The sequence below is a fragment of the Oryx dammah genome, unplaced genomic scaffold, assembly GCF_014754425.2.
Source record: "Oryx dammah isolate SB20612 unplaced genomic scaffold, SCBI_Odam_1.1 HiC_scaffold_27, whole genome shotgun sequence".
Taxonomy (NCBI): Eukaryota; Metazoa; Chordata; class Mammalia; order Artiodactyla; family Bovidae; genus Oryx; species Oryx dammah.
In genome coordinates this window covers 29224793-29246036 of record NW_024070211.1, presented here as the reverse complement: position 1 = coordinate 29246036, position 21244 = coordinate 29224793, and the positions used below count along the sequence as shown (strand labels likewise).

Genomic DNA, 21244 nt, shown 5'->3' with positions numbered 1-21244 from the left:
AGGGGTGAGGGGCAGGGAAGGGGTTGGGGAGAGATTGATGGATGATGGACAAGGTCTGAGTGGGGTCTGTGCCTGCCCCATGGCTCCCCAGGTGGAGATGTCCTGGAAGAGTTTCAACCGTGGGGATGTTTTCCTTCTGGACCTTGGGAAGCTCATCATACAGTGGAATGGGCCAGAGAGTAACCGCATGGAGAGACTCAGGGTAACCCCACCCTGTGCCCACCCCCCAAATCCCACCCTGCTCCTCCCTGCTCCTGCCTCCAGCACCTGGCCTCCCTCCCAAACTTGCCAGACTGCTGCCACACCTCCACCAGTCCCCATTTCCTCAGCGCTGTCTTCCCCGACTGTCCGGGGTGCTATGTTTGAAGGTGGATCTGAGTCTCCACGTGTGTGCAGTGAGGTATGTGTGCTGGAGTCCGCATGCATGCACTGTGGTGGATCCACTCACATCAGATGAGTCCCTGCTGTGTGGCAGACGCTGTGCCCAGCACTGGGATCTGGTGGTCAATGAAATGGGCAGAGCCCTGCCCTTGCTCTGGTGTCCAGTGGGCCATCCAGGAGGGGAGACAGATGTGAAGGGAATATTGGAGAAGTGAAGGGTGGGGAGTGTGGCTCTCAGGGTTCAGAGGGGTCTAAGAAGGCTTCTGGGAGGAGGGCAGGTGGGGAGGAGAGGGCCCTAAGGCAGGAGAGAGGTGTATGGCAGGCAACCTTCCAACTCAGACGAAGCCCGAGACGGGGACTTTGGGGAGTTTGGAAAGGAGGGTGGGGGTATCTCACAGGACATGCTATGTGGTCAGGAAGCTGTTTGAGAGGGTTGAGGTTTGTTCTCAGTGCCTGGGATGCCGTTGAGGGGCACTCTGACTGCTGAGGGGTGAGGGGAGTGGAGGGGCTGAGGGCACATGCCTAGGTGAGGAGGGGGCTGGGAAGGTGGAATCACAGGACGTATGTCAGGTTGGGGGTGACAAGAGAGGAGAGAGACAGAAGTCAAAGGTTGTGCTTTTTGTGGGGATGGGTGGGGTCCCATTTTCTGAAATGGAAAGATCAGGGAGCAACAGAGTTGGGGAGAAAAGGTTGGGTTTAGGGCATCTTAAAATGGGGCTGTCTTGGGAGCTGGATAAATAGGGCTAGGCTGGAAACAGAAATGTGGGCCTGGTAAGGGGGAGCAGTGGGGTGAAGGGAACAGTGGAGAGGGGAGGGGGCCGGAGTGGAAAGGCTGGGAATTGGACAGGAGATGCTGGGCTGAGAGAGCGAGCCAGGCTGTGTGTGTGTGTGTGCACATGTGTGTGAGCCCATGTGAGGCTTTGTGTGTGCGTGAGTGTGTGAGGGTGTGTGTACACGGCTTTGGGACAAAGAGACAGGACTGTGATCTCCAGGGCTCACCTCTCATGCAAAACTTTGAAGCAAAATCACACATTTCAAACAATGTCAAAACTGAAAGCCTAGCAAGTTCCACCCCCCCCACCAGATCCCCTCTTGCTCATGAAGAAGACTGCTCTTCCTGAGGTTTTAGCTTGACTTCCTGACACACATCTTAAAAGCCTGGTCCCCTCCTTGAAAGGGAAGCGCCGGGCAGGGGCCTCCCTCTTTGGGGCTGCTGGGCTCTCCAGGTGTGGTTTGGGGTGGCGGATGCTGCCCTGTCCACCCCCCCCCACCCCCCCGCCCGCCTTCATGCGTCCCGGGGCCTCCCTGCAGGGCATGAACCTGGCCAAGGAGATCCGGGATCAGGAGCGGGGTGGGCGCACCTACGTGGGCGTGGTGGACGGGGAGGACGAGAAGGCCTCACCGCAGCTGATGGAGATCCTGAACCATGTGCTGGGCCAGCGGAAGGAGCTGAAGGCCGCCGTGGCCGACACGGTGGTGGAGCCAGCCCTCAAGGCTGCCCTCAAGTTGTACCAGTGAGTGCCCGGCTGTGCGGGGCTCCTCCTGGCACAGGGGGTGCCTCCTGGGGGAGGAGACCCCGGGGCGAGTGTCCAGCATCCTCCTTGTCTATGCCACATCTTTACCCTGCAGTGTGTCTGACTCAGAGGGAAAGGTGGTGGTCAGGGAAATCGCCACGCGGCCACTCACACAAGACCTGCTCAGTCACGAGGTGAGAGGGTCCGGGGTGCCCCCAGCCCCAGCTCCCCATCACCCACCTGCCCCCTGTCCACTCTCCACCAGGGGCCTGGGGTGGTCGGGCTGGGCTCGCAAGAGGCAGAGGTCTGTGTCTGCAGCTCCCCCAGCCTGCGCCCTCAGGCTCTCACCCTGCGCTTTCTCTCCCATTTCCAGGACTGTTATATCCTGGACCAGGGAGGCCTAAAGATCTATGTGTGGAAGGGGAAGAATGCCAACACCCAGGAGAAGAAGGAAGCCATGAACCAGGCACTGGTGGGTCTGGGCGTCGAGGAGGAGGACTCGGAGGAGGGGCAGAGAAGGCCCCCCAGCAGGGAGAGGGCAGTGGGGGCCAAAAGCCAGGGGTGGCTCTGGGCCTGACTTAGCTCAGGGGGGTCACCTTGGGGGTTCTCTGCACCCCAGGAAGCCAACCACCCAGTGACCTCAAGAATCGTCACAAAAAGGAAGCCTCCTCAGGGCTTGCACCTTGAGCTTGGCTCCAAAAAGGGAGGAGGAAACGGAGGCCAGCCTTCTTACAAGAAGCGGGGTGGGTCAGCATGGTGCTGAGGCCAAGTCAGAGTTTGGGGGTCATTGTAGGAGCTGAAGTCAGTAACCCTGAACTGGCTGGGGGTCAACGTCGGATTGGGGGTTGGGCTCAAGTTTGGAGATGGAATCTGGGGTCAGGTTTGGGTCAGATTTGACCTTGGAGTAGGGGGTCTGAAGTGGGTTTGGGGGTAAGTGTTAGATTCAGGGTGGAGGTCAGAGTTAGGTTTGAGGTGGAGTCTGGTGTGACCTGGGGTGGGAGTCAGCTGGATTAGGTTTGAGGTCAGCACTGGGACAGCGATTAGAGTCTGGTTTGGGCATGGGGCCAGGGCAGGTTAGTGGTAGGTCTGATTGGGGTTATAGCCAGGCTTCGGCTCCTGTTGCGGGGTGGAGGCTGGAGGAAGGACACACCCCAACCTCCTCCTTCTCTTCCCAGAACTTTATCAAAGCGAAGCAGTACCCACCGAACACACAGGTGGAGCTACAGAATGACGGGGCCGAGTCAGCTGTCTTTCAGCAGCTCTTCCAGAAGTGGACAGTACCCAACCGGACCACTGGCCTAGGCAAAATCCACACCGTGGGCTCCGTGGGTGAGGGCTGGCCTGAGGTGGGGTGGGGCTGGAAGCGGGCAATGGGGCCTGGAGAGCGCTGGACCTGCCTCCTGCCCTCCTTCTTGAACACTCCTCTTGTGCACACTTCACTCTGACTCTGGGCTCCCCAGGTGGAGGGACGTGGACACAAAGGGACTTGGATAAACTCAAGAGTTGTCACAAAAAGGTAGCTGAGAACAACTCACCTTTCATTTGGAGTACTGTTGGGTCTCCTCAGAACCCAAACCCAAACATCTCCAGTCTTCCAGACAATATTTGCTAAGGACAAGCTCCATGCCACACACCCAGGGGAGGAGAAAATGTCCCTCCCTTGGCTGCTCTGGGAGGCCCCAATGAAACATGAGTTTTACAGGAAGGAGATAGGGTTCTATGTTATAGCTCTGCCACTGGCTAGCTGTGACCAGGGATAAGCTACCGAATCTCTCTAGCCTCAGTTGCCTCATCTGTAAGATGGGTTTAAGAATTGCAGCTCCCACTTTGGGCTGTTGTGAGAACCTGGGGGAACTCAGCTGGTGACACTGGGTGTCATGATTTCCCCCCTCACTCCAGCCAAGGTGGAACAGGTGAAGTTTGACGCCATGTCCATGCATGTCCAGCCTCAGGTGGCTGCCCAGCAGAAGATGGTGGACGATGGGAGTGGGGAGGTGCAGGTATGACGGGGGGAAAGGCCCCGGCCGGGGGGCAGGGTTGGTGGAGTCGGTCCTGGACCTCACACTAGCCTGGTACTGGCCCCAGATGTGGCGCATCGAGAACCTAGAGCTGGTGCCTGTGGATACCAAGTGGCTTGGCCACTTCTTTGGGGGCGACTGCTACCTGCTGCTCTACACCTACCTCATCGGCGAGAAGCAGCACTACTTGCTCTACATCTGGCAGGTCAGGCCCCACTCCACCCTGTTGAGAGTGCAGCTGCTCAACCCCACTTCACTATACCCCTGCCAAGCGGCCATCGCCCTTGTGTTGAATACCTCTGGTGGTGGGTATCTTACCCCCTTTCCATTTTGGAACTGCTTTGGCTGGGAGATCCCCCTAATGCTGGGTACGCCGACACACAACCCTTCCCCTTTGGCTCTCTGAGTCTCCTTTCCAACTTCCGTGGCTTCCTGTGCCTTCTCTTCACTCGCTCTGACTGTGAGTTTCTATGTCCAGATGCGAGGGAGCGGGAGATGTTTGGGGGTGCTAGGGGGTGAGTGGGGGGTAGTCGTGGTGTTTCCTCAAGAAAGGTGCAGTAAGCGGGAGAGGAGGTTGGGGGTCAGGATGGGTTGGGGTGGACTGAGACTGGAGAAAGATTAGGTGTGGGGCTGGGATCACAGCTGAGGTCTGGGTTGGGGGGTGGATTTTAGTTGTGTTCAGGGTGGGGATTGGTGGGGAAGACAGTGGGGTTTAGGGCCAGTCAGAATTGGATATGAAGTTAGAACTGAGGGCTGGCCTCACCCCTCCCACCCTGCACATTCTCAGGGCAGCCAGGCCAGTCAGGATGAAGTCACAGCCTCTGCCTATCAAGCTGTCATCCTGGACCAGAAGTACAACAATGAACCGGTCCAGATCCGGGTCCCGATGGGCAAGGAGCCACCTCACCTCATGTCCATCTTCAAGGGACGCATGGTGGTCTACCAGGTGCGGCAGTGAGGAGGGGTGGGCTCCAGGAAACAGGGGAGAGGATGTGGGGTGGAGGACAGGGATAGGGGGCAGCCCACTCTTCCTGGGAGGGAACTGTTTGAGGCTCCATCACCTATGTGCAATGGAAATAGAAACAACTATTCAATATTTTTAAAAATCCATTTAATAAACACTTAGCATGTATAAGACTATTACTCTCCACACCCCAACTCCTCTTTAGATGAAAAAAAAGAAGTTATTTTGGCTAGATTTGCCAAATGATGAACCTAAGGTGCACTGGCACCTTTTTTTTTTTTTTTAACTTTTTATTTGTATCGGCGTGTAGCCAATTAACAATGTTGTGATAGTTTCAGGTGAATGGCAAAGGGACTCAGCCATACATATACATGTATCCATTCTTTCCCAAATTCCCCTCCCATCCAGGCTGTCAAATAACATGGAACAGACTTCCCTGTTGAAATAGCCATCTCTTGTATTCCTTTAGCAATAACCTATTTACTGAACACTTACTAAGTACACAGCCTTCTGCAAAGCACCGAGGGGGAGAAGAATGCCATGCTAATGCTGTTTGCCATCTTGCTGAACAAGCAGTGAATCAACAGTCCAAGGCAGTGTGTGCTTCAGTTCGGTTCAGTTCAGTTGCTCAGTCGTGTCCGACTCTTAGCAACCCCATGGATTGCAGCACGCCAGGCCTCCCTGTCCATCACCAGATTCTGGTGTTTACTCAAACTCATGTCCCTTGAGTCGGTGATGCCATACAACCATCTCATCCTCTATCGTCCCCTTCTCCTCCTTCCTTCAATCTTTCTCAGCATCAAGGTCTTCTCAAATGAGTCAGTTCTTTGTATCAAGTGGCCAAAGTATTGGAGCTTCAACTTCAGCATCAGTCCTTCCAATGAATATTCAGGACTGATTTCCTTTAGGATTGATTGGTTTGATCTCCTTGCTGTCCAAGGGACTAAGAGTCTTCTCTAATACTACAGTTCAAAAGCATCAATTCTTCAGTGCTTAGCTTTCTTTATAGTCCAACTCTCACATCCATACATGACCACTGGAAAAACCATTGCTTTGACTAGATGGACCTTAGTTGGCAAAGTAATGTCTCTACTTTATAATATGCTATCTAGGTTGGTCATAGCTTTTCTTCCAAGGAGCAAGCATCTTTTAATTTCATGGCTGCAGTCACCATCTGCAGTGATTTTGGAGCCCCCAGAAATAAAGTCTGATACTGTTTCTACTGTTTCCCCATCTATTTGCCATGAAGTGATGGGACTGGATGCCATGATCTTAGTTTTCTGAATGTTGAGTTTTAAGCCAATTTTTTCACTCTCCTCTTTCACATTCATCAAGAGGCTCTTTAATTCTTCTTCACTTTCTGCCATAAGGGTGGTGTCATCTGCATATCTGAGGTTATGGATATTTCTCCCGGCAATCTTGATTCCAGCTTGTGTTTCTTCCAGTCCAGCATTTCTCATGATGTACTCTGCATATAAGTTAAATAAGCAGGGTGACAATATACAGCCTTGATGTACTCCTTTCCCAATTTGAAACCAGTCTGTTGTTCCATGTGTGCTTAAATGCCAGAAATACGTTGCATTCAAAGGGGCATGTGAATACAGTGATCAGTGAACAGGCATAGAGTTCATGGTGGAAAGAGGGTTGGGAGGAGATTTTGGCATTGGGGGGGGTGGTCAGAGCTCAGCGGGGGTCAAATGAGGGTGATGCAGAGGCATAGCCAGGACAAAGGCCCAGGGGAAAGCCCCTGTGGGGAACCATGAGAAGCTTGGCTGAGCTAAATGGAGGGTTTGGAGAGAGCTGAGAGTGACCCTGGAAAGGCAGGTTGCCTCCTCATGTGAGGCCTCAAATGACCCTCTGAAAGCTGGGCTCTGGTCTGTAGACCTAGAATGGTTCTAGTCTGAACCAAGCTGTCAGGCAGGGGAGTGCCCGTGACCAAAGCAATGTTTTGGGAAGACTAGTCAGGTGATGGGGTATCAGATGGCCACCTTTGCTAAGTTACTCCTGCCCGTCTCTCCTTGTAGGGAGGCACATCCCGGGCCAACAACGTGGAGCCTGTGCCCTCCACCCGGCTATTCCAGGTCCGAGGAACCAGCACCAACAACACCAAGGCCTTTGAGGTCCCACCCCGGGCCACCTCCCTCAACTCCAACGACGTCTTCATCCTCAAGACTCAGTCCTGCTGCTACTTGTGGTGTGGGAAGGTGTGTGCAGAGTTGAGTGGCCTCCCCCGCCAACTCCCCCCGTCCCCCGCCATAGGTCCCGTCTCCTGGTTTCTCAGCTGCCTCTGGCCCCGCCTCCCGCCTCCTCAACACTGGATCTGCCCCTGTGTCTGAGTAGGTCTTTCTCACTCTGTTTGTCTCTGGTGACTCCTGTCTGTCCCTGTGTTGGCCCGTCTTCGTGTTGTTTTTTTAAACCCTCGCCTGAGATCACCACACGCACCGTGCTGTGTTTATGTATGGCTGCGCTGGGTCTTCACTGCCGCTCGCGGGCTGCGGTCTAGTTTCGGTGCACAGGCTTCCACGGCAGTGGCGTCTCTTGCACAGGCTCTAGGCGCACGGGCTGCAGCAGCTGCAGCCCTGGGGCTCAGCAGTTGTGACCTGCTGGCTCGAGGGCTTGAGGGCTTCAATAGTTGTGGCTCAGAGGATCATTAGTTGTGGCTCTTGGGCTCTAGAGCTCAAGCTCAGTAGTTGTGGTGCACGTGGCATGTGGGATCTTTCTGGACCAGAATTTGAATCCGCAGTCCCTGCATTGACAGGCAGATTCTTATCCACGATGCCACCAAGGAAGTCCATTAAAAAATATACATATTTATTTACTTATTTGACTATGCTGGATCTTAGTTGCAACATGTGGGCTCTAGGTCCCTGATCAGGGATCAAACCCAGGCCCCCTGCATTTCAAGCACAGAGTCTTAGCCACTGGACCACCAGGGAAGTCCCCTGTCTTTATGTCTTGGGCTCTCTCACTCTCCCTGTGTGTGCCTGTTGCTACCTCCCCCTTTATCTCTGTCATGAGGCTCAGTCTCTTGGAGGCCTCCACCTGTCCACTGGGAGGGCAGTCTCCCTGGTCTCCTCTGCCCGCCTTTGGAGCATCAGGGATGCTGGGCTGGGTGCACAGGGCCTTGATCCAGGAGAGCCTCTCAGGCCCGGGAGCTCCAGGCCAGTGAATGTGGTGGAAGGAGAGGCGAGGCACTGGAGGTGGACTCCCCCAGCACAGCAACCCCCCCTTTTTCCAGGGTTGCAGCGGGGATGAGCGGGAGATGGCCAAGATGGTTGCTGACACTGTCTCCCGGACAGAGAAGCAAGTGGTGGTGGAGGGGCAGGAGCCGGCCAACTTCTGGATGGCCCTGGGCGGGAAGGCCCCCTATGCCAGCACCAAGAGGTAATTCCCAGGTCCCTCGACCTCCAGCTCACCTTCTGAGGCTGGAGAGCCTCCCAGCACCTCTACCTGCATCACCCAGAGCCTGCAGCAGGCATGGATTGAGGACTCTGTGTGTTGGGCTCACAGGGCTACCAGATGAGGAAGCGGCAGCCGGGGCACAGGGGCTGTGTCTATGCTATTTACTGTGAAATTCCTAGGGCCTGGGGTAGATATTTCCTGTAAAGGGAGTGCACACCCAGAGGAGGCAGCTCAAAGAGAGGGGCGGGACTTTAGATGTGCCCTTTGGGAGGAAGATGCTAGGGTCCCATCAGCCACTCTCCTTCCATGCTGCCACAGGACCAGATGCTGAGGAACACAAGTTGTAAGCCTAGTTTTCTGAAGAAGGTCCATGGTCCACCATTTCCTCAGTTCAAAAGCAAAAGGACATGTATTATATTAGCAGCAAGAGTGATAGAAGAAAGATATTAGGAAGAACTTCCTAACAGAACTGTAGAAGAGCCCACTGAAATGCTTGTCCTGGGAGAGTAGTGGGAATTTCTCCTTTGGAGGGCTCCTGGACTCTTGGTAGGATGGGGGACTTTTGGTGTGATCAGAAGAAAGAGCATTTTCCTAGGAGATGAACTTTCCGACACAATTTCCTTTCCGCCTTGCAGGCTGCAGGAGGAAAACTTGGTCATCACTCCCCGGCTCTTTGAATGTTCCAACCAGACCGGGCGCTTCCTGGCCACAGAGATCCCTGACTTCAATCAGGATGACTTGGAAGAGGATGATGTTTTCCTGCTAGATGTCTGGGACCAGGTAGTTTTGAGGCCTGGGGACCTCCCTTCCGACCACCCTAATCCCCAGGGCCAAGAAATAGTGGCTTTAAGGATAGGTAAGGTTTGATGTTTTCTTGGCTTCCATATACATTCTCTCTGAGATTGGGGTTACGAACAGCAGGAGCATAAGAAAGAAGAAGGCAGGTTGGAGAGGAGGATGCCCAGTGGGGCTGCAAGGCGCGACGTGTACTTCTCCCAAAGTCCAATTGATTTCATGAGGCAGAGGAGTTTCTGGGGGTCTTTGGCTCTGAAGAGGCTGGGAGTCACACATCTACAGAATGTCGAAGTAGAGGGCATCTGTCCAACCCCAATCTCCAGAGGCAAAGTTAAGGCTGGATGGGGCCTGCCCAAGGTCAGGGTCCACAGCAGGATGTCTGACCCTGGGTCAGCCGAGGGAGGGCAGGGGAGACTGACTCTGGGGTGCTCCACAGGTCTTTTTCTGGATTGGGAAGAATGCCAATGAGGACGAGAAGAAAGCTGCAGCCACCACAGTGCAGGAATATCTCAAGACCCACCCCAGCGGCCGGGACCTTGAGACCCCCATAATTGTGGTGAAGCAAGGGCACGAGCCCCCCACCTTCACAGGCTGGTTCCTGGCTTGGGATCCCTTCAAGTGGAATGTGAGTGGCCCCAGCCCACCTGGTCCTCCCACCCCAGCACATCCTTCATGGCACAGGCAAGGAGGCCAGGGTACACTCCTGGGTTTTTCTGCTCATTGGGATAGATGACCTGTGATGTATTTGTAAACGGGCTTGAAGAGACTTAGAATGGACAGTAAGGCTGCAGGAAGACTATGAGGCCCCCTGGTAAGGGAGAGGGAAGGAAGTCCATCAAAAATTTAGGCTAATGACAGTGTCTTGCTTATACACTAGATTTAGCTCAAAGCTCTTGGACATTATTGGGAAGAGCTGTACCGATTATTTAAATGCAAATGAATTGAAATTAAGCAAAATCAAAGAATTGATTTCTCACGTTTCTCACTAGTCATGTGTGGCTGGTGGTTGCCATACTGGACAGCACAGAAAAATAACGTCCATCATCATTGCGGAAACTTCTATGAGATGGAGTTGGTGGGTCCTCCAAACACATCAGTTCTACATGTCTAAATATGTGTCTTCTAAGCAAAATGGGTCCTATACGTGGTCCTGACCTGAGGAACAATGAAGTAGACTTCCACAGAATTTTCCTAAACAGGCCCCAGAGAGAAGCAGAGGGCAGGTCCTCAAAATGGAAAAGGCAATGGCAACCCACTCCAGTATTACTGCCTGGAAAATCCCATGGACAGAGGAGCCTGGCAGGCTACAGTCCATGGGGTCGCAAAGAGTAGGACACGACTTAGTGACTAAACCACAAATCACAGTGAAGGTTTTCTGCAGGAAGAAGGAAAGCTAAGGTAGAATGAGTGTTGCCCTGGTGGCTTTGGGTACACAAAATTGGCACAACAGCTGAGGTTAGGGAAAACCGAGAGCTTAATTTTCTTGAATGCATTGAAAAAATTCAGTGTTTGATGAGCTAAGTTAAGTCTTGATGATGGATCCCAACAAATCTCAAGTCTGCACACCTAGATGTGTCCAGAACTTCTCAAACCCAGGTCAGTGTCCCACGTCGACAACTCTGGCAGCTCTTCCCTGCCTCAGATCTGTGCTGGCTTCTTTCTCAGACTCATTCATTCATTCATTTACTCACTAGTTCGTGCTCTCAGCATACCTGGAACTCATAATGCGGCATGCTTGCTGCCAAGTCCTGGGATGTGGGGATGGGGCTCCCATGGAGCCAAGGTCCCCTCTATTCCTTCCACTCCTCTGTGACAGTGTCCCTTCCAGGCTCTGAGGGGAGCTCCCCAGTTCTCCAGGACCCCTGAGTCCTCCACAGTATGGGTAGTGTTTCCAAGGCTGCGTGCAGCTTCTTAAACTCAGAGGGTGGGGAAAGATCATACTCTCCATCTCCATGGTGGGCTGAGCAAGGCAAATAGCCCCTGTCAGCCCTTCATGCTCATCCTTACCATCCAACCTGGTTTTCCAGGGACAGCTTCCAGCCTCCCCCTGACTCCCCCTTCCCCTTCTCATTGCCCCTCGGCCCTAGAGCAGCCTTCTTTCAATGCCTGAAGGAAAATGGTCCTGTCTCCTCTGCTGAAACCCAGGTCTAATTTGTCATTTACTTTATATGCAGAACTCCAAATCCTATGAGGACTTGAAGGCGGAGCTTGGAAACTCTGGGGACTGGAGCCAGATCACTGCTGTGAGTACGGGGCAGGCGGCAGGGGCCTCCACAGTGTCCACTGACAGTGGTCAGACCCATGAAAGCTGAGAAAGCTCCAGAGAAGGTGCCAGGGTCTTCTGCTTTCTTTCCATCATTTTCTCCTTCTTCTCCTGGAAGTTCTTCTTGTTATTTAACTTCAACGTCTCACGCAGACTTGTCTCCTCCATTCCCTAGTGAAATGGTCCCCAAATTTTATCATGTGTAACATTCTGGGTGATGGGGAACTTGGGGTGGGGGAAGCATATTGAAATGAAGATTCTGGGACTTCCCTGGTGGTACAGTGGTTAGGACTCCGTGCTTCCACTGCAGGAGGCACAGGTTCAATCCCTGGTCAGGAAACTAAGATCCCACAAGCCGTGTGCCCCCCATCCACAAAGAAGGAAATCCCAAAGCCCCATTTCCTGAAATTCTGGTTGTAGAATTGGCTTGAGATCTGTTAATATGTGTTTTTCACAAACGGCCCAGGTAATTTGATCCAGTTAGTCCTCAGACCATGCTTGGATAAGTAATGATTTCTCTGCTATCATCACCCTTCTCCAGGTAGAAAAACCTTCTTCAATCTTTCAGTTAGTTCATAGAAATATGTTCAGCCTACAGGCTTAGAATCTGGAAATACGAAATCAAAGATGTTCACAGGCTTGCAGGGGAGATAAGACCAAGTAGACTCTGCAGAATTGTGGCCAGTATGTGAGAGCAATTTCCCAAGCACACCGGGGTTATCAGCAGATAACATGTGAATTCGTCAGACCCACCCACAGCCTGGGAACCCCATGGCATTCAACTAACCCTTCTTGGTTGACTGATGGTACGGGCAGGAAAGTGTAGATAGTTAGGTCACGGCTAAGAGAATTTATGGTTGACAGTTTCATATCAGATAAGAGAAAGAAGGTCATAAATGTCCAAGGTAGACCTTGAACATTAGGGGTAGCCATAGAGAAGTTTATAAGTCCTAGAACAAAACAGTTTTGTTTACCTGTTTTTCAAAGCTGGTCATAGAGCCAACCAGCCTTTGGCTGAATATAGACCTCCAAGCTTTAGCTTGTGGATCCTGTCCAGAATGCCATATTCTTATGAAGAGTGTATGTATATGTATGTGGACAGTGGGAGGCAGGGGTCATGGAAGGCTTATATTTTTTTGGTCACACTGCGTAGCTTGAGGGATCATAGTTCCCTGACCAGGGATTGAATGTGGGCCCTCAGCAGCGAATGTGCTGGGTCCTCCCCCCTTGACTGCCAAGGAACTCCATAGAGGGCTTCTTGAAGATTCCCTAGGGTCATTGTTGACTTCAGAGAAAAATGCAGCCTGGGAGGCAGCCACAAACCAGCTGAAGTAACAAATGTTTTCTGTTTCTTCCCTAGGAGCTCACAAGCTCTAAACCGGATGTGTTCAATGCTAACAGCAACCTCAGCTCCGGACCTCTACCCATCTTTCCCTTGGAGCAGCTGGTGAACAAGCCCATAGAGGAGCTTCCTGAGGGCGTGGATCCCAGCCGAAGGGAGGTGGGTCAGAGCCTGATTTAGTCAGAGATTTTTTCTTGAAAGATGAATGGGAATTATTCAGGCAGAGTGGGGTATTCTTGGAGAAGGGAACAGTATCTATGGAAGCCCAGAAGTAGGATGTAAACGCAGCTTGGGTGAAAGGGCAAGGTGGCCAGAGCAAGGGGTGTGTGGAGCTGGGGACGGGCAGCTGCTGGGTGGAGGGGGCACTGGGCAGCACCTTTTTTTGTCAGGATGGGAAGGGTTGTGTCCATCCTAAAAGTCAAGGGGAACTATTATGGGTGAAGCAAGGGAATGGCCGTCAGGTTTACATTTTCCAAAGCCCACTCTAGTTGCTCAGTGAAGAATGGACTTGCTAAGTTTCCTTTAGTCATGTCCGACTCTTTGTGACCCTGTGGACTGTAGCCTGTCAGGCTCCTCTGTTCATGGGATTCTCCAGGCAAGAATACTGGAGTGTGTTGCCATGCCCTCCTCCAGGGGATCTTCCCGACCCAGGGATTGAACCCATGTCTCTTATACCTCCTGCAATGGCAGGCAGGTTCTTTACCACTAGCCCCATCTGGGAAGCCCAAGAATGGGTGTGGATGGGTGGAGATGGTTGAGAGAAATATTTAGGTTAAATCAGCAACACTTGGTAATGACTGGGTAAAGGTCATGAGATGGGGGGTAATTGTGTCATTTTCTGAGATTAAAAAAACCCCTGGGTCACACCCAGCTTAAGACAGGGACAATCATGAGTTTAGTGGCGCCGGGGAGACATCCAGGTTGAAATATCGCTATGTGTATGGTGGGCTGGCAATTCAGAGGCGTGCCAGGGAGGAGACTAGTCAGCACAGGGTCCCTCAGGTAGAGTAGCTGCTGTCTGTGTGGACCACTTTGGGGAGAGAGTTTGGCAAGCAAGAAGGGCATGTTCTAAAAAACACATTTCTAATATTCATTCTCTCTTCATGAAGATCCAAAATAGACTGCAAATCTAGCTTGAGAGGGTATTGAGAGAAAATTTACCCTGTGTACAATAAACCATAAAGAAGCCTTAGAAATGAATTAAGGAACCTATAGATGTGAGTTGGCTATTTCCTCCAGGAACATCTGTTATGGGTTTGGGCCCAATATATGCATAAGGGTATTGTTTCTAGAACATTTGCATCCTCCTGTCATCTTTAGACACCTTTATGTATTACCTGTGTCTTCACAGTAATATTGGGATGATCCTAATAGCATGTATTATTCTTAATAATATTACAAATATTATTTCCCCAGCTCTTGGGACATAGGAAGTGTTCTGTATGTGTAAGCTGTTATTGTCATTGCTTGTTTTACACCTGAGAAAACTCAGATCCAGAGCAAGGAAGTGACTTTCCCAGTTAGTAGCCAAGTCAGAGCAAGACTCAGGTCTTCTGAGTCCCACTCTTACTGTCATATCACAACACACAGAAAGTATTTCTCAAGGGAAGGGCAGCCAACATTATTGGGCCAGGTGATTAAAAGGAGGCTAAATAATGACAATGTAGTTTGTTGGTAAGGCTGTGAACAAAATATATTATTTTGCTCTGAGGGCAGAATGTTACCACCCCTGTAGAGGGGAATTTTGCAATATCTAATAAAATATCCATTAGCTTTTTTTTTTTTTTTAAAGATCACTAAATAGATCACTAATTTTGAATATAAGAAACAGAATCAAGACAACTCCACCATGGTAGAAGTGGTCAGTCACTCAGTCGTGTCCGACTCTTTGCATCCCCATGAATCACAGCACGCCAGGCCTCCCTGTCCATCACCAACTCCTGGAGTTTACCCAAACTCATGTCCATCGAGTTGGTGATGCCATGCAATCATCTCATCCTCTGTGGTCCCCTTCTCCTCCTGCCCCTAATCCCTCCCAGCATCAGGGTCTTTTCCAATGAGTCAACTTTCGCATGACGTGGCTAAAGTATTGGTTTCAGCTTCAGCATCAGTCCTTCCAATGAACACCCAGGTCTGATCTCCTTTAGGATGGACTGAAAGGCTTATATTCTTTTAAAAATTTTGTTGTCATTGATGATTAAGTTGTGGGAATAGTAGGCAGTCTTATAGAAGAGCTGAGGCTCTCTGGCTGCTCCAAACTCAGAAGGGAGGGCCAGTAACAGTGAACAGTGGGGTGGTGGGTCTTGCTGCAGGCAGTAGCAAGGACAATCCGAGTACCCATAAGTAAACCACAGAGAGGCGGATGTGGGCATGGGTGAGGCTAGTAATCAGCTAGCAGGACCGCAGGGTTCAAGAACAGGACCAGTGGAAAGATACAAGTCCACTGGGATGGGCAGTCTCTGCTATCTTGCCTGGGGGTCAGAGTCCAGAAGTCTCAACCAAGCTGCAAAGCCAGCTTGGGTGGGACAGAGGGAACCTAAAGCATTTGCAGACCATGGACACAACCACCATAGCTGTCAGGGACCTTCTTCCAAAACAAAGTGCTCCACCACCCTGCCTGGAGGATTGGGGAGGGCTCCCAGGAGCCTTGAGCAGAAAATGCCCAGAGGTGGGAGGCAAAGGGTAACAGGTTAGAAAACCAGAGCTTCACATCCACCTGAGTTTGAACTCCATCTAAAGGTGTTTACTAAGAAGCTGTTCCGTGCAACCTGAGCTTGAACTCCACCTACAGGTGTTAACCATAAAGAAGCTGTTCAATTCAGGGCTCTCTGCAGGAGTCAAAGAAACCTTCTCCAGGGCAATCCTACAGAGCAGAACAGCTCTAAATTGAAAAGAAATGCCACCTCCCCCCTCCCTGTCTCTTTCCTGACCCTCACCACATTGCCTGTTTTTGCTCGTCATCTATTTCTGTGCCTCACCTCTGTGACTCATCAGAGCTAACTCTAAGCAAGAAGCTGACCCTCTGGTCCCTCTCCTCTTCTAGGAGCACCTGTCCATTGAGGATTTCACCCGGGCCTTGGGGATGACTCCTTCTGCCTTCTCGGCTCTGCCTCGATGGAAGCAACAAAACCTCAAGAAAGAAAAAGGACTGTTTTGAGAAGCAAAAGTAGCTTGTAGTTTAAAGCAGTACCCTACCCTGCTTGCAGAGCTTCATTTTGTTATTACTGGTATCAGTGAATTGAAGTGAAAACCCGCAGTCTGTGGTGATGCCGCTTGTTTAGTAATCTACCTGTTCCTCCAGAAAGATGATTGGTCCCAATTTCAGCTCTCAGGAAGTTGGCTGCATTGTTTTTATCCAGGGGTGTTGCATCACTTTCAAAGCATTCTGCTCTAGTGCTTTCCCTTCTGAGAGGAGCAACCCAGCACTCCATGGAACCTTAGTTATGGTGAGCCACCTCTAGGCTTTTATCATGGCTCATCTTTAATCATGGCAGGTGGGCTGAAGTATTTTTCAGTTTTACATCTTTCCCAGAGTAATGACTTTTCCTTTTCACATGTATTTTCTTACTGCCTTCCTCAGGTGATAAGTTAAAGGGACTTGTTCTTTGGAAGAGCTGAATGGTCCAGGTGATGGCCCTATTTAGGAGGTTCCACAACACTCACTAACCAGTACCCAGCGAGAGCCACATACCCACTGGGCCTGGGCTAGGGGCCTAACAGCAAGTATGAAATGCAAACACTATTTCACCTTCTCCCTGATACTCTTAATACTACGGCAAAGGAAGAGCACAGTGTAGACCAATGTCAGGTTTAAAACCTGTTATGCAGAACCTCTGCAGAGCTTCACAGGCTCCTCAGATGAAATCAGAAGGTTGGTGCTGACTCAGCCATACTAGGTGTGCGGTCCCACTCCCTTGAAGGTGCAACAGTGTTGCTTCAAAGTTGAAGTCAGAAGACCAATAGAATGTGATTTTCACAACTTCAACAACTGGTTAGGTGTCTGCAAGAATGTGTCCTTCTCAGAAATAAACAGTCGAACAACACAAGGTTAATAAAGGCTTTAATTTCACACACAAAAAAACTCTATGCATAATTTAAAAGGTAAACAAAAAACAAGAAAAAACCGTAAAGGGTACAGAGGAACAATTCTGCTAAAACACAGATAAAGTGCCGCTCCATACAAAATAACAAAGAATCAGAATCAAAAGTCACTCGGACCGCAAAGAAAATCACCTCACAAACGGTGTGGCCAAAGCTGCCAGGAAACCTGGTAGTGGCTCAACTAGGTAAAGATCAAGAAGCTTCCGTTCTCCTCTCCGTAGCATAAGCAAACAACACTGAGATAGGCCAGAGAAGCTGGAGATGGAAGGAAAATAGAGTGGGGGTAAGAGATGAGAGGTGTGTCTCTCCTCCACCTCTGTTCTAGAGACAGACCAGTTCAGATGATTGCTCGTTTTGGCACTGGACCCAATGAACTCCAGTCCTGATCCAGACCCTCATCTACTCTATTCAGACAGCAGTGGACATCTACTTCAAACCTCTGTACTTTTTAAGTCCAAATGACTGAAATCAACCGCTTATATCCATACTGGTACATTTTTTAAACTTCAAAACCTCAGATACATAGCACATATGGAAAGGAAAATTTAACTGTGTATAAATATATGTGATACAACAAAAGAGTCTGTCTGAAGTTTAGTAATCAAAGCATGCCATAAAGGAGTCAGTGGTTGTGGTGAGACACAGCAAAAGAAAGCTGTCACAAAATTCTCAAGGCCTAACGAACTACTGTCTTCCAATAAAATATATATATATATATATTTTTTCAGATGTTAATAAGACACTGATAGAGACAAAATTAGAATTCTGAAGTAACACATCAGAAAGATGTTCGAGGGAAGAAATCTGTTTAGTTTTTGTACACAACTTAAAGAGCATTATTTGGTGTAAAGCAAGATGGGGAGAAAGAAAAAGGTGTATCTGTTTTGCGGGGGACACTTTTATGTGGCTTGCATCTAGTACTGGGTTGCTGGTGACTTTTCTGAAAATCTCCACGTGTATACAAGATCCACTTGGAGATCCAGCTCTGCTTCCCTGATTTAAAATAAAAGACCACTTCAGGGGAATCACTTAAACAGGGCAAAAAGTACTGACTAAGAGCATCCACTACAGTCACTCCAGAGGACAGAGAAGAGGAAGAAGGTAATTTTTACTTAGTATAATCTCTTTTCAGTAGATCACAAATGAGTTTACAAAGTACCTTTTCTTTCCCCGTCTCCAACTCCCATGCTTTCTCTACACTCGTCATGCTCAACTACATATGAGAAACTGCCAAGAATTTAGGTGTTTCCAAATAGTTTTCATTATACAACTACATATTCAGCTGTACATGTGTAGAGCTGTATTTATGTAGATAAATAATGGTAACTGCAGTATGGAAGAATAAGTAAATTCATGAATTCACTTGCTGAGGTTTTACAAGTTATTCTTTTAGAAGAATCTTACACTTGATCAAGAAGAGAAATAAAGAAATATCTAGTACTTGCCTCCCAGAGTTAATGAATTGATCTTTAAGTATCACTGTATACTTCTTAAAATGTAAACATATTTACATTTGTTATTGAGTCATTAAGTTAGGTCTGAAATTAACAGACCACGGCAAGTAAACAAGTAGCTCTTGGAATCAAAATATAAATAGAAGAATAATTCATGGGTTTGCTTCTTATTCTATTCTGCTGAGACAAAACCTCAGAATTTGTGCACACATACATATTCCCAACACAACAGAATCTATCTTCCTATAGGCCTAAATTATAGTTTGGACTTCTAAAATGATAGTAACATCTGGCCACATGCAACTTTCCAATCCTTTGTAGTAATACTAGGTGGTAAGAATTAATGTTTGAATTTTAGTTTCACTTTCCCTTTCAAAATATTCCAAGTAAGATGAACTGTGTGTAAAATTAACTACTGTCAAGTTTCAATTCAAAGTCATTTAAAGTAATGTAACCGTATTTGGTGTTTTCAATAGGAATATTAGTTATTGTGCAAGCTGCCTGGAACTGAAGCACTCTGTTCTTAACTACTTTGTCCCTTTCTGGCACTAACATGTCAAGTGCCCCATCTCCTGATTCTGAGCAAACTGCACAAAAAACATAATCTACTAGTAATTTTAAAATAAATACTGTCAGCTCAAAAAAATAAAAAACAAACCCCACCAATAAGGTCTGGCTGAGTTTTCCACCTGAAGTCATTAACCCTTCACTGAACCAAAATGAGAAATTAACTTAGTAGTGAAAGGGGTAATAGTTGAAGGAGTGAAGGGAGAAAGGAAGGCTGACCAGGCCAAAACAGACGTATCAAGGAAACTTCAAGTCTCAAACATGCAAGTATATGAGCAGTGAGATAACTCATCTCCTAGTTTGATCTAGTAAGTCCTGCCCGAGACATGAAGAGCAAATCAAATTAGGTTTAAGCCAAGTGTACTTCAAAACCATACACACAAGCTACGTAAAGCAAGTCAAACAAGGATACTTCACGCGCAACCTAGGCTTATGGCGTCACTCCTATTTGTTTAAATGCCCTAAATGCACCCACTCACGTCAAATCATTCCCAATCATTTTTAAAAGCACCTCTCTCAAACTCTCAAGTATAGACACAGAGAAGTAATAAATAGCTAAAGAATTTGATTACCACTTCACTCATATATGAGAATAGTTTTTTTTTTCCCAAGGGGAAAAAAAGGCTCCCTAGTGGAAACAAAGTTTTAAAAGCTAGCTTTTTAAACAAGTACTTTCCCCTGCTCTATACTGCTCCTGCATACCCTACCACCACACCATTCTGGAACATTCACTCCATTAACAGGCAGGTAAAACAGGTAGGAGACAAAGCTTTCCTCAGTAGTTAAGCAAAAGTGCTGGGGCCACTTACAGTCGAAAGATACAGTATTTTAGAACAGGTTACTATGTCAGAACATATCCAAGTTTCAAGAGTAGGGCTGGAGCTCTCTTAAGGCAATCTTCTAGAAAAGATGTTACGTCTTCTGTGATGATGGACTTAAAAATGAAAGAAAATATTGAAGGTTTCACTTTGCTATACTTAATTCTGTGTGATCCTAATGATTCCTGGGCTCACAAAATTATTTTAGGAAGAGAATTCTACTCTCAAACTCATTCTTTATATGGTTTCACAAGATGCTTAACCAAGCAGGTTATGTCAGCTGAGTGATATAACTCACTTAAATGTTGCACCCCCATTTGACCTCAACTCAAAGCACCTAGAAAGTAATAAATCTACTATGCACCTTTGTTGTTTGTTAGCTTCTGGAATTACCTAAACCTATCACATTTTAATTCTCACCCTGTTTGAATAGCAAGGCAAATGATTAATGGTTAAGCTTTTCCCGCAGCTCACGTGCTTAATTTCACCTTTGCAGCAGGGCTTTCAGCTTTAGTGGTCCAGAGTTTCAGCTTGAACACAAGAATACTCCTCCTAACCTCTCTATGTTTGGGAGACAGAGATGCTAGTATTCTTCATTTTCCTTAGGTATTCTTGTTGGGGAGTCCCAACTGGGACATCACTTTCCTACCTCTTACAGTTTTTGCTTCAGTCTGTTAGGGTAATGCTTGCTCCATGGAAGAATAACACAGAAGAAAAACAAAAGATCCTATCTTCACCACAATACAGATGATACACAATGAATATACTGTGTGAAGGATTCTTTTGAAAGAAAACACAAAGTGTACAATGAATATCAAATGTGGCAACACAGCACATTCCAAAGCACCAAAAATCCATTTCTTGGGACTGCATGTAAACAGCAAAAGCATTACAAATCCATGAAATATATATATATTTTTATAAAAGCTCCTCAAGTCAGATGGCAGAAATGCCCCTCCTTTGCCAGGAGGACAAACTGTCATTAGTGTAACATGGAGAGCTGGCTTTCCAGTGAATTTTACTAATAAGAAACACACATGAAAGATCAGACTTGAGTGAAATTACTCAAGGAACATAAAAGCTAAATGCCAAATGATACGTATATCTTCATACATTTCTCAGCTGAATGGACTCTTTGACGACTTTTCTTTTCCAAACTGCTGTGCTATTAATTTTGAGCAGGCATACTCTGGTGGCCTATTTTAACTCTTTAAGGCTCCATTCATTCCACAAATATGTGTGTATGTACATATATATATATATATATTTACAACATGTATTCCTAAGACAAAAGGAAGTGCCACTCTTGTAGGAGAAAAAAAAGGATAATCAGCTACAGATGTGAGACCAGTTTCCATAAAACAATTAATATGGAGCGTTCTGCATAATTGCAGTTTTCGTCTTTTGGTTTGGCCCTGAGCTGTTTGTTGCTCCCGCATCAAGTAGAGTTCCAAATTCTTCTCAGGCAGAGGAAAGAGAAGTGGGTGGCAGTAAGAGAGAATATGCAGTGCACACTGCCAACCCAGGGGTTTGCTCCTCATGAAACCTGACGAGTGGTCTTCCCCACTTCCAGGTTAAGTGCCTGAGAGTTCTTTTCTGTTTCCAGCAGCTCATCAAATATCTCC

At 48.4% G+C, this 21244-nt stretch overlaps 2 protein-coding genes across 4 annotated transcripts in view; one reads left to right on the top strand and one right to left on the bottom strand.

Annotated features, from left to right (window-relative positions):
* VIL1 (villin 1) overlaps window positions 1-16722 on the top strand; it is a 24004-nt gene extending 7282 nt beyond the window's left edge. The window contains exons 6-20 of the mRNA XM_040228362.1: window positions 92-202; window positions 1693-1895; window positions 2011-2089; window positions 2269-2367; window positions 3071-3224; window positions 3795-3895; window positions 3981-4118; window positions 4701-4859; window positions 6902-7081; window positions 8116-8261; window positions 8915-9059; window positions 9511-9699; window positions 11249-11317; window positions 12698-12838; window positions 15723-16722. Of these exons, the coding sequence (XP_040084296.1) occupies window positions 92-202; window positions 1693-1895; window positions 2011-2089; window positions 2269-2367; window positions 3071-3224; window positions 3795-3895; window positions 3981-4118; window positions 4701-4859; window positions 6902-7081; window positions 8116-8261; window positions 8915-9059; window positions 9511-9699; window positions 11249-11317; window positions 12698-12838; window positions 15723-15836 (2028 nt within the window). The 3' untranslated portion in view covers window positions 15837-16722. The remainder of the gene's footprint in view (window positions 1-91; window positions 203-1692; window positions 1896-2010; window positions 2090-2268; window positions 2368-3070; window positions 3225-3794; window positions 3896-3980; window positions 4119-4700; window positions 4860-6901; window positions 7082-8115; window positions 8262-8914; window positions 9060-9510; window positions 9700-11248; window positions 11318-12697; window positions 12839-15722) is intronic.
* Window positions 16723-21244, bottom strand: part of USP37 (ubiquitin specific peptidase 37) — an 89030-nt gene continuing 84508 nt past the window's right edge. For all 3 annotated transcript variants that reach the window (XM_040228360.1, XM_040228359.1, XM_040228361.1), the window contains one exon: window positions 16723-21244. In XM_040228360.1, the coding sequence (XP_040084294.1) occupies window positions 21157-21244 (88 nt within the window). In that variant the 3' untranslated portion in view covers window positions 16723-21156.